The 12,883-nt window shown below is 37.3% G+C and overlaps 1 protein-coding gene across 1 annotated transcript; it reads right to left on the reverse strand.

The window, feature by feature from the left end:
- Positions 1-7,179: 7,179 nt before the first annotated feature.
- Positions 7,180-12,065, reverse strand: LOC133854202 (phosphatidylglycerophosphate phosphatase PTPMT1). The gene is made up of 6 exons (XM_062290289.1): positions 11,306-12,065; positions 9,828-9,950; positions 8,659-8,752; positions 8,377-8,459; positions 8,204-8,293; positions 7,180-7,796 (listed from the first exon to the last, which is right to left on the reverse strand). Exons 1-6 carry the CDS (start codon positions 11,525-11,527, stop codon positions 7,419-7,421), a joined length of 990 nt encoding a protein of 329 aa, XP_062146273.1. The 5' UTR covers positions 11,528-12,065; the 3' UTR covers positions 7,180-7,418.
- Positions 12,066-12,883: the final 818 nt, after the last annotated feature.

Genomic DNA, 12,883 nt, shown 5'->3' on the forward strand with positions numbered 1-12,883 from the left:
TTGAGCGATATAAGGGCACGTCTTGTGTCAAAAAGGTTTCAACCAAGAGTATGACATTGATTATGAGGAGACTTGCACCGGTGCATTGCCTTACCTCCATTCGACCTCTCCTTGCAGTTGCCTCTGGTGTTGTTGGGATTTTTTGGACGTGAAAAATGCATTTATTAATGGTGATATTAGTAAAGAATTTTATACTTTAGCCTCCTCTTGGGTACAATCATCCTCTACACACAGTTTGTCGGCTTCAACGTGCGTTGTACAGGTTGAAACAGGCTCCACACTCTCGGTTTGCCAAATTCAGATCTCCTATAGCACACATTGTTTGTCTCTAGATCATATTATTCTACAATTTTTCTTCGAAGATCTGATGCTGGTCTTATTCTTATTTTACTATATGTTGATGATCGGATTATTACTCGTGATGATACTGCCGGAATTGGTGAGCTTGAACGCTTTTTGAGCTAACAGTTTGAGATGAAGGACTTGGGCTCTCTTAGCTACTTTCTTGGGTTACTATCTCTCTCCAGCTGAATATGTTTCTGATCTCCTTTCATGGGTTGGACTCCCTGAGAATAAAATTGTTAATAATCCACTCCAGACAACGTCAAACTTCGAGCCACTAATGGTGAGTTACTTCATGATGCCATTCCATATACGTACAGATAATTAGCAGTATCATCTATCTTACTATCATGGGATCATATTTTGTTAATGTGGTTCATCTCTTTAGACAGTTCATGACCGCACCGCGTTCTATTCACTATATATGTTAATGTTCTTTGAATCCTCCGGTACATGAATGACACTATTTCACAGTTTGTCTTTCTCCTACCATTTATCATTAGACTAACATGTATATTCAGATGCTGATTGGACAGATGATCCCACTGACTGTTGGTCTACCATGGGAAATAGCTATTGCTTTCTACTAGTTGATTCTCTCGTCTCTTAGCATAACAAGAAACAGTTTGCTGTTGCTCCATTTACTACTACTGAAGTTGAGTATTGTGCAGTTGCTTACACCACCTCCGAACTATTTTGGCTACACTGGCTTCTACAAGACATCGGTGCCCCTTAGACATCTAGCTCTCATATATTTTGTGATAATTGGAGTGCGTTTCAGATTGCTTAATTATAATGATATATTCCTTAAAAACACCAAATACATACATCAAGATCGATTGTCACTTTGTATGTCATCATCTCTTGCAAGTAAATCTCCAACTCTGTCCTATTGCATTAATTTTTTGATTTTATTCTTCTTGTGTTTTCTATTCCAACCTGCCGTATTCTACTCTAAATAGGGTCCTTTGAGTTGCTTCCCCACATTGGAGAAGTATCGTAGCTCAAATGCAAAATATATTTGGTTTAGAGAATCGGATGGACATGTCTTTTAGGCTTTCGTTTAGCCATTTTATATACAACTTTAAATTACATAAGTCTTTTTCAGGATTTTTTCCACCCTGTGCAACCTTCAGGCCTCCTTGTGTGGCTTACCCACCTCCTCGTGAAGATTCTCTACCTCCTAGTAAGGCTATCAAGCGGTGGTGGCTGAAATCGAGATCTGTCGATGGTGCAGCACTAGAATTTTGAGTCTCTGGGCTGAGAGTGGGGTTTGTCGGTCGTGGGCTGCACGACGTTTTCTCTCCGGTTTCTGATCCGAGAAGAGCTTTGCCCGTGCTTTCGGAGGACCTCCTCTCCCCGAAAGATTTATAAAGGATTTGCTATCAGCGGGTTGTTTGCCAATTCATTTCGGCATCTGTTTTGGATCTGAAGCTCCGAAGTTTTTGAAGCTAGGAGTCTGTGCACAATACTGTTGCACCACCAAGAATCCTCCAGAAGCCATTCAAGATTATTAGGTTTTTTTTACTGATTCCACAAATATTGAGGCGGCTGGCCTGGCCCTGTCTCCTCCTGCCCAACGAAAATATTATCTTGGAATTGTAGAGGATTGGCTCAACCCTCTACAATTCGTAGTTTAAGGGCCATGATCAGGAAGAACAACCTTGATATAATCTTTTTGTCTGAAACTAATACTGCCTCTACAATTACTAGTTCTTTAATGCTTAAGCTTGGTTTCAACATGCTAGTTCAGGCTCCTCCCTCTAGCTCTCGAGTGGGGCTTTTGATTGCCTGGAAAAATGATGTTACACTCTATGACTTCTATGTATCTCAAGATATATGATTTGTGCTTGGTGTTCCTTGGACTCCCCTACTGTTAAATGGTTGATTTCTTTTGTTAATGGACCCCCTTACCAGAAAATAAATTCTGATTTCTGGTCCACTTTAGCTACTTTTGGTGATAATTGTGATATTTCATGGCTTTGTATTGATGATTTTAATGCTATAATTGCTCAATATGAAAAATTGGACGGTAGAGCTTTCACTTGCTCCTCTAGAAATAATTTTAGTTATTTTATGAATCAATTTGGTATGATTGATCTAGGATTTTCTGGTAACCCCTATACGTGGTCTAACCACTGGCAAGGTCAAAGTTTGATTAAAGAACGTCTTAATCGGGGTGTTGCTATAAATCAATGGATTCATTATTTCTCCTCTTTCTCAGTTACTCATTTACCGGCCCATAATTCTGATCACAACCCTCTACTCTTAGATACATCACTTAGGTTCCCTTCTCTCTCTCGTCCTTTCTGATTTGAAGGATTTTGGACCAGGGATCCCACTTGTGGAGTTGTTATTAATGAAACTTGGTCAATTCTTGTGTCTGGCTGCGTAGCTTAGTGCTTGAAAAAAAAAAACTAAAGAACACTAAGCATGCAATCAAACACTGGAATAAGCATTACTTTGGTGAAATTAAAAGTAAACTAGACTCCAGTTATCAACTACTTGACATCACTCAACAAGCCCCTCCTTCATATTCCAACTTAGCATTAGAGCTTCACATCAAATCCCTTTTAAATGAATATTTGATTTAGGAGAACCCCTCTAGAAGCAAAAATTTAGAGAACTTTGACTAGCATGTAAGGATCTAAACGCTAGATTTTTTCACACTAACACCCTTATTCAGTAAAAGAGAAATGCTTTTGATATTCTAAAATCCTCTACTGATGGATGGATTACTGATAGGAGATCTATTGGTGACTGTTTTGTTTCAAATTTCAAGAATTTGTTTGCCCCTACAAATCCAACTGCTAGCAATGAGTTACTAGATCTTTTTCATTGCTCTGTGTCTGCTTAAGAAAATAATATGTTATGTGCTATTCCAACTGAAGTTGAAATCCATGTTGCACTAGCCAGCCTAGGTGCCTCCAAGGCCCTTGGCCCTAATGGATTTACAGCTTTATTCTACATGAAATATTGGGATAGTATTAAACTGACTGTTCTACAAGCTGTCTGGAATTTTTTCAGGAATAACCACCTGCTAAAAGAACAAAATCACACCTTCATAGCATTAATTCTAAAGAAGCTAGGTACCTCCTCTATGCCGCCCCATCAGCCTCTGCAATATTATTTACAAGATCATATCCAAGATGCTTGCTAATAGGCTAAAGCTCCTACTCAACAATATTGTATCTCCATTTCAGACAGCCTTTGTACCTAACTGCCATATTCAGGACAACTCTATATTGGCCCATGAGATGCTCCACACTCTTACATCTAAGCGAGGGAGAGGGGCCCTAATGGCTATTAACACTGATATGGAGAAATCTTTTGACAAAATGGAATGGTCTTTTCTGCTAGCAATTCTTACAAAACTTGGTTTTCATCCAAAGTGGATCAACTAGATCAAACTCTGCATTTCAACCTCCTAATTTTCAATGCTACTGAATGGCAACCCTTTCAAGTTATTTTCCTCATTTAAGGGTCTTCGCCAAGGTGATCCACTATCCCATTTTCTCTTTATTATTGGCACTAAAGTTATCTCTCATATGCTTCACCAAAGCTTTCGTGGTTTCAAAATAGCTAGATCTTGTTCTGCCTTAAACCATCTTTTATTTGCTGATGATCTAGTCATTTTCACCATTGCAACCTCTAGTGAAGCTATTATTATTAAGGATTCTCTTAATAAATATATGGACAAACTGTCAATGTCAACAAATCAAATATTTTCTTTAGCAAAAGTATACCTTCTTCCAACATCTCAGCTGTAAGGAACATTCTACCCTACCAAATTACTCCAGCCAATGCAAAACACCTTGGCCTTCCTATCCTACATGGCAAATCAAGAACAACAACTTTCTCAGACATTTTAGACAAGGTTAATGTGAAAATTGAAGGTTGGAAATTTAAAACATTGTCTCAGGCTGGTAAATCAACACTAATTAAAACAATGGTCTCTACTTTACCATCCTATGCCATGCGTTCTTTTCTGTTCTCCGATGGTCTTTGTAAAAATTTGGATAGGGCCTTTAAAAATTTTTGGTGGGGTTTCGCAAAGGACAAAACCCGCAACTTATCACTCAAGTCTTGAAAATCCATGTGTTTGCCAAAAGATCAGGGTGGCCTTGGTTTCAAACTTATGAAGGATGTGAACTTATCTCTAATATCTAAACTAGGATGGAAATTGCTCTCCAATCACAACGGCTTATGGGTTTCTCTTTTTCAGCAAAAGTACATCAGGTATAGTAATTTCTTATCCTCTTCTCTCACATCTGGATCTTGGATTTGGAATGGCATCAAGGCAACTCTACCTATCATCTCTATTGGAGCTTGTTTTAGTCCTCATAATAACTCAAGCCTTCCTATTTGGTCCTCACCATGGATTCCTACTGCTCAATCTTTTACACCAATGCCAAGTCTGCCCTCCATTCCCTCAAACCACTCATTGATCATTTCTGATCTTATTCATTCCCCTACCATGTCCTAGAAACAAAATGTTTTGCATTTCCTGTTTGACCCCACTATCATCTCTTAAAAATCACAATTCATCCCCACTCAGACTCCTTTCTCTAGACCACATCTACCACTGGTGTATTTTCAACAAAATCAGCCCATCACTTAATTAGCTCCTTTTCCCATTCTTCCCTCTCACCTCTCCCCAAACCCTGTCGGAAAGCACTCTGGAAACTCAATTTGAACCACCACTTAAAACTTTTTCTTTGGAAAATGGTCTGGAACATTATTCCAACCAAATTCCGAATTTCTCAATCCATACCTTCTTCCCTAATAGACAACAGTTGCTCACTTTGCTCTTATCTCATAGACTCACTATCTCAACTCTTTTTTACTTTTCTCATTGCACGTGTGGTTTGGCGCCAACCCTTTTTGCCTTTAGATACTGTTGCTTTAAATGTTACTAACATAACAAATTGGGTTCTTATTATTCTCCATCCACACCAAATTATAGGCATTCCTCCAACAGAGACTCATAAGTTCCAAATTTTTGCTACTGTTTCATGTGACTTCCTTTGGTTTATCAGGAACAAAGCTCATCATGAAGGCATTATCCTGAATGCTCTTACCATATATCACTACAATCAACAAGACTGTTCTAGAGCATTATTCTGCATGGACAACAAAATTTGATAAAACTCCTGAAGTCTGGAAGAACCCAAATCCTCCTTATTTCAATATCAACTATGATACTGCCATTCGAGCTACCTTCTCTGCACAAGCTGCAGTCTGCAGGGACTCCACTGGTTTTATAATCAAATGTATCCCTCTGTTAAGCTCACCCTGCTCAGCACTTTATGGTGAGGCTACTACTGCTCTTCTAGCTGCTCGCTTGACAATTTTGTTAGGATTATCTTCTTTTAATTTAGAAGCTGATTCTCTCAATGTTATCTTGGTGCTTCAACATCCAGCCATTACTACAGATTAGAGAATTGCATCTATCATCTCCAACATTCGCACCACTATCCCCCCAACAACGAGCTGAAAAGCTAGTCATGTAAATTGAAGTGTAAACTTTTATGCCCACTACGTGGCAAATTGGACCGCAACTAGAATTTATTCTGGCGGCATTCTCATTCTTTTCCCCTTATACACATCTTTTCCTCCGTGTTTTGGAAAAGACTCCCCCTCCGTCTTTATTATTCCATAAGTAGGCTTGAAAAAAAAAAAAAAATTACATAAGTCACTGTAAGTACTCTAAACGAATTTGAGTTAGGCCCGACGAAGTGACGACAACTTAACTAAAAAGGCAACCGGCACATGCCTAAAGCTTAGCAGAAGAAGAATGCTTGTTTGTCGTTGGATTTCAGTTCAATTCCCATGAACCAGAGTTTAAAATAATCATCATCCAATCCCAAGGCATTTCAAAAATCTTTCTCCCAATTGTAATTTATAGCAATTTTAAAAATTGAATCATACAGTTCAGCTGTTGAAGCGACTGACTACCCATTACTCAATATTTAAAAAAATAAATAAATAAAATAAAATAACATCTGCACTCATCTTGGAAAACCATAACGTTACAGTCCCATCTTTTCACGTTCCTAATCATAATGAATGAATGACTTCTGATTGGAGAACCTCATTAATAGAACCATTTATACATCTCTTCTATGAACGGACTCAAAGGGCCAATTGCTATTTAGAAATAACTATGAAGACATTGAACTGTATATCTTTCAGCTGCGTATATCTTCCTTCCAACAAGATAGGCATGAGATGAGATCCGGTATGACTCGTATATTACCACTCAGAATATCTGCGGTTCAAGACAAGGATAAGTTATTTTCTTGAAACGTTCAGGATTCAGGAAGATTACCTCAGATTGCATTTATTTTCTTATTATTTCTTGACGCCTGCCTCACTAGATTAAAAGGCCTACTCCTCTTCTCAGCCTTCATCAACTTTCTTCTTTCACTTTTCACCGACTCTTCTCGTCTCTCTCTATCTTCCACCACTTGGCCGACTTTGTCAAGTATTTTCTTGATGCCTCACTAAAGCTATTACACAAAATCATACCGTCAACCGACATCAGCACCAGCTAATGTTGTTGCTTCTTCTCCCCCCCTTGCCTATAGTTGTGATGTCTTGAAAGAAACTTTCAAGTTTTTGCTTTGGTGACGCCAAGTTGCAGATTGTGTAAGCATAAATCATACTATACATATGCCGTTTATCACCACTAGGAACTGCTCTTTTCCAATTATTCTGCAAATCAAAGCTCATGACACTGCAAGTTTCAGGGACTAGGCCCTTACCTTACTGATGATAAGCATTTTTGGGACATCTGTTCCTGTTCTAGGTTCCACTACGAGTACAAGTGACAAGTTTTTGGAGGCACTTCACAGTGCTAAAATTATTTGGTCGATTCATAATGCTCATCTTTCTTACAATTTGATTGAAGAAAAAAGTAACTCAATTTACAAGGGGGGTTTTGGGGGGGGGGGGGGTGTGGTTTAAACCAAAGCTTCAAATCTGCCTAATGCAAACATTATTTGCTTTTTTTTTCTGTACGTGAAAGGAGAGAAACTTATCAAACATCTTCTATGCAACTTCGGAGGCATTTCTCAGTAGATGTGGATGTCCACACTAATTCCTCCCAGATGATCAGCCCTGATTGAGCAGCTGCTGTCGCTGCGCAGCTTCTGATCCCTTGAAATCCTCTGGTGCGCGCCGCAGCGAAACCATAGGCATGAGATTCTTGCCAGAGCTGCCTTACCAGCAACTCGTACCCCGTAGACCACACTTAAATCTGCCCATATCCCAGAATCAAGACTTGAGTCATACCCTTCAAGATCCGATTCTGTTACAACAACTACAGATCCATCATCAAAAGCAACGAGATCTTGTGAGGCTGCTGATCCTGGGGCTTTCATTATTATATCAGTCATGTGATTGTATATGACAGCTTTTTTAACCATGAGATGGTAGTATTCCTGGACAGCCTGTAATAATTTTCAACAAAGAGAAGCTAAGAAAAACCAAGAAACATTTTTCTAAAAAAAGGGGAAGGGGGGGTGGTTAAATTACAGCAATACATGCATATATATGAATGCCATTAATTAATTTCCCAGAATCAAAGCATGTCACTAAAATAATTAAAAATAAAAATTTGACAAACATCCACCAGAAGGTTTGAATAAAAACCATTTCTCAAATAATTCACCTAAATGAAGCTTCACGACATGGTTCATAAATCATTTACAATGTAAAGTAGAAACATTTAGTGAAAAAGGAAACTAAGCAATCCTACAGGATGAGAAAAAAATAATTCCAGAACTTCCAAAACCAAATTGCAGATAATGACAACCTAACATGTGATGCCAAACTTTCACCAATATTTCAACAATACCTGCCACTGGGATGAAGCTAAAAGCACCCTCGGCCTGATGGATCTCACATAATCATATGCAGCATCAGGTGTCATCTGCTTGTGATGTACCTATAAAATAAAATGGAATCTCAGAAAAGATGGAAAATTTTAAATAGATTACTTCAGTAATTTTTATTTGGTGTAGAACTGACCAGGTAACATAATACAACGGTTGTGCTGCGGCCCCGTCCAGCTTTGCAGTGAACATATGTAGATCTTCCACAAGATGCATTCTCTTCACAAAAGCAACATAAGAAAGGTTAGGTTATCATAGGGAATATCTTCAAGAAGGAAAAATTAGATAATCTATTGAAAATCAAAAATAACCACAAGTCACATGATATAAAGACTAATTTCTGCTAAATCAAAAAATAAAAATAAAAATGATGTTCTATATAATCAAAACAGGGAAAGCAGGATAGAAAAATGCTCACCATGAATGAAGCTTACAGCCCGGTGTATATTATCCAAGGATGGGGCAAAGCAGTAGTCTCTTGTAGGTATCACAAGATGGTCAATGCCATGAGCCTGCAAAAATTATAATAATACCTCATACATTATACAGAGGAACTTGATGAACAACCAGGAATTTTGGCAAAAAGCTTAGAATGTTAGTTTCAGCTGCCCCTACGAAAATATAAATGACCATCAAACACAAGTATCACAAATAGTCTTGGAAGAACTACATTTTTTTTTTTTTTGGGGGGGGGGGGGGGGGGGGGGGGGGGGAGAGAGAGAGAGAGACTATGATCATTGCATATGTGTTTATTGGATGTAGAACTAAGAAAAACAAAGAAAATTGATTAGAATTCTAAAGGGAAATACTATCAAACAGCATACAATCACCCATTAAAACCCTTCACGCCTTGATCTCAGCCAGTTCATTTCCAAATGAACTACTTGAATGAGAAATTTTAGCAAAATGCGGCCTCACAAGTCAGTCAAATTGTTTAAGATGTCCGAATTAATCCCTGGTAAAGGGCCCACCATGTTAATTAGCAAATCACACATACACATTTAAAGTTATTCCATAAACTTTGTTGACTACGAGTTCAACCCCAAGAAGGTGCAATATCAAAAACCTGACAATTTTTATTGTAGCGGCTCAATGCTTCACAGGATCTTCTTTGGATAAAAGATCAAATATTTTTCACTTAAATATTTACTGTATTTTTTTTCATAACCTATAAAATTCTTACAACCATACAAGATGAAACCAGTGACCTCATCCTCCCAACGATCAATTTGCTCTTAAATATTTACTAAACTATCATACACTTTCATTCGGCTTTATATTTCTTCCAGAAGGAGCACAGACATGAGAAACCCATTACTTACAGTCTTTATGTTCACATTTGAAACAAAATTATAGTTATACAGTCAAAATAAGAATTGTGACAGGACGCTCCTCAAGTAAACATGAGTACAAAACTGAATCAACTCCACCTACTGCCTGTTTAATCTAGCATCAAAGTATAACAAACATATCCAATGCTAATAACAGCCAAAAAGGTTTCATTATGGACAGAAGAAAAGAGCCATTAAGACTACTAAATTTCAGAAAGGATATCTAGCCACAAACTACCCAGGATAAAACACTCACATGATATAGAGATGTTGAAACCAAAGTCTCATAGGGCTCATTTAGTGTGACTACTCCGCAAACACCAAGATCCTTCAGGCGGGGAACATCAGTAGGGAATGGAACAGCACCTAACAGTATAAACTGAAAATAGGTACATTAGAGATCTGGTTCCCACCAAATTATATACAAATTAAAAAGGAAAACACAAAAGATATGGAAAACTTTACTCCCAAATGCTCAAGCTACAAAGTTACAGTCACCACTGAATTGTAGCCATATCACTTAGAGTTTCGCACATATAGATCAGAAAGGAAGGTAGAAGGGAAAGGGTGGATGACATATAATCGAGCAAAAAACATTAATTTTACCAACAGAAATTGCACCCATTTCCCATTAAGTTAGATCTATAAAGAGAAAATAAGTTAACAGCACCTAGCAGACACTTTTGCAAATAAAGGACAATGTGGCATTCAGAAGTAATCAGCATAGTACCCAGGAGAAAAACGTAAAAGAAAACAGAAATATACAACACATGGGGATGAAAAGAAAAAACAATCAGTAAATTTTTAAGCCCATCCAACACATTCCTTGAGAATCCAGTAAGAAAGAACAAAAATAACACAAGTTTAACAGGCCAACAATATAGGAGAAACAAAAAGACATACCCTGTGGCATGAAGTACATAGCAATAATGTATCCAAGACAGAGACCACAAAAATTTATCATACAGCACTACTGCACTAGTACCCACTATATATAACAAAAAACATATATTACTATAAACACTTATCCAATACATTCAACTATACTTGATTCTCTGATCTCCAGTTACTAAAAGAGTTTTATGATCACATGGTTCTAGTTTCTGTTAATCGATACCTCAATCAGATTTAGACAAGCAAGGGGGACACCCAATTTTGCAATGGAATCGATCAAGTAGAATATAAATGATGAACGAGGAAGAAGCCAAAAAATCAATAAATAAACAAATTTTAAAGATCACCAGTGGGCTGTGATGGCTGTAATCATCAGCACTATTCCCCACTATGAATCTTAAAAAACCGTGTTGTCAGTTGGTCCCATTCTTATAAGCCTTCACCAACCACAAGATTTTATTAAATCAAACCATAATAACTTGTGCTATGATGCCCGCCAATGCCATGTATTTGTTTGAAATGCTAATGCCACTGAATTTTATTGAAAAAAATAAAACCAATATAAAAAACACTAACAAAATTCCTGGATTTTAAGCCATTTCATCTTCCTTCAGACGCTACTAAACCTACGCCCATCAATTATAGATTCTTCACAAAAGCTAAAACACCCCTAAAGAAAGAACTAAAATCCAAAATCATTTCAACGGCAATAAACCACAACTAAATAGCCACAGCAGAAAGCAAGCGAGATCTCATCCAAAATCAATAAACAAGCACGAATATGATATCCACCATGTAGCAAAACAGCAAGAGCCAAAAACAAGCAAAACAAAATTATACCTCAGCGACTTTATCCCACCACCTGAACTCGGCCTGCATCTTATTCCTAACAACATTGTACAGCAGAGTGGGGTAGAATAGCGCGCGAGCCCCAGCTCCGATCAAAACCCGCTTTGCATCCGCAACAACGACGCTTCTGCCACCAAAATCACCATCACTACCACACGAATTCCCTTCTTCCCCACTTCCCACCTCCCCTACCTTCAATTCCTCAATATACATAGCCTCAATACAATCCCAGCAAACACACAAACAACCAGAGCTGTACCCAATTCTTGAACAAGAACTTAGCTACCCGGAGCAAAATATATACATACACAATTCACGTCATCTTAATTCGCCATCTACAAACCTCAAAGAAAACCCTAATTTTGTGTCTAAAATTGTAAAATAATTACAGGATTGAAAGAGAAAACCTAGAATTCCCACAACAAATCGGAAAGAGGAGGATCGGGAAGGATTTTGATGTGAAAATATGGGAATCAAAGTTTCTGCGAGAGATCATCACCATATTTTGCAAAAGATGGGTGGATCGGACAGTGAAAACGAGGCGGAGACGATGGAGGTGTGATCGAATAACTCAGGAGTCGAAAAGGGATGGACTTTCGAAGAAACCCTAACCTAACCCTAGGACTTTGCTTGGATGAGAGGATTGCCTGGGTTCTACTCCACCTTTCGCTCAACAAACTCTGAAACTGAATGAGAGAGAGAGAGAGAGAGAGAGAGAGAAAGAGAAAGAGAGAGAGAGAGGGGATAGAAATGGTGGGTATGGATAGTTAAAACTGATGGGGCGGTGAGAGAAGGAGTGTGAATGGCAATGAATCGTCAAATCCCGGATGTACGGTTGAGATCATACCAGAAAGATCAAAAACAGTATTTAACTTCATTTTTTTTTAATAATAATAATAATAAAAAAAAAACCGCACGCCTCAAAATACTACTTAATTGTCGATGTTCATAAAACCTATCAATTATATTAATATTTCCTCTCAAACTATAAAAACATATTAATGTCTCTTTTAAGACCAACAGAAAGACAAAAGTAACTATATATTTTTTTCAATAAGATAAAATTGTCTTTATAAATTCGAAAAACAATTAAAATTAAAAATTAAAAATTAAAAAAGAAAAACAACAAAAAAACTGAAAATTAAAAAACAAAAGAAAAAAAAAGTTTTTATTTTTAATTTTTTTTTGTATAACTTTTGTTATTTTATATTTTTTTTAGTTTTCTTTTTAAAAAACTTTTAACTAATTTTATGAAGGATATTCTTGTCATTATGAAAAATATTGGCATTTTTCGGTAATTTAGGTGAAAAGATTGACACAATTAGTAGTTTGAGAGACATTAACAATAAAATAGTAGTTTGAGAAATGATCCCTACACTCATTTCTCACAACAGTCCCACAACAAGCTGACGTGGCTAGTAATATTTTTTTTTTTTTTTTTTTGTTTTCTTTTGTAAAAAAATAATGAAATATTACCAGCCACGTCAGCTTGTTGTGGGGCTGTTGTGAGAAATGATCAAGTTGGGATTAGACTTAAATTAAATGTTTGAACGAGGAAATATGTTACAT

Source organism: Alnus glutinosa, chromosome 13 (genome assembly GCF_958979055.1).
Source record: "Alnus glutinosa chromosome 13, dhAlnGlut1.1, whole genome shotgun sequence".
Lineage (NCBI taxonomy): Eukaryota > Viridiplantae > Streptophyta > Magnoliopsida > Fagales > Betulaceae > Alnus > Alnus glutinosa.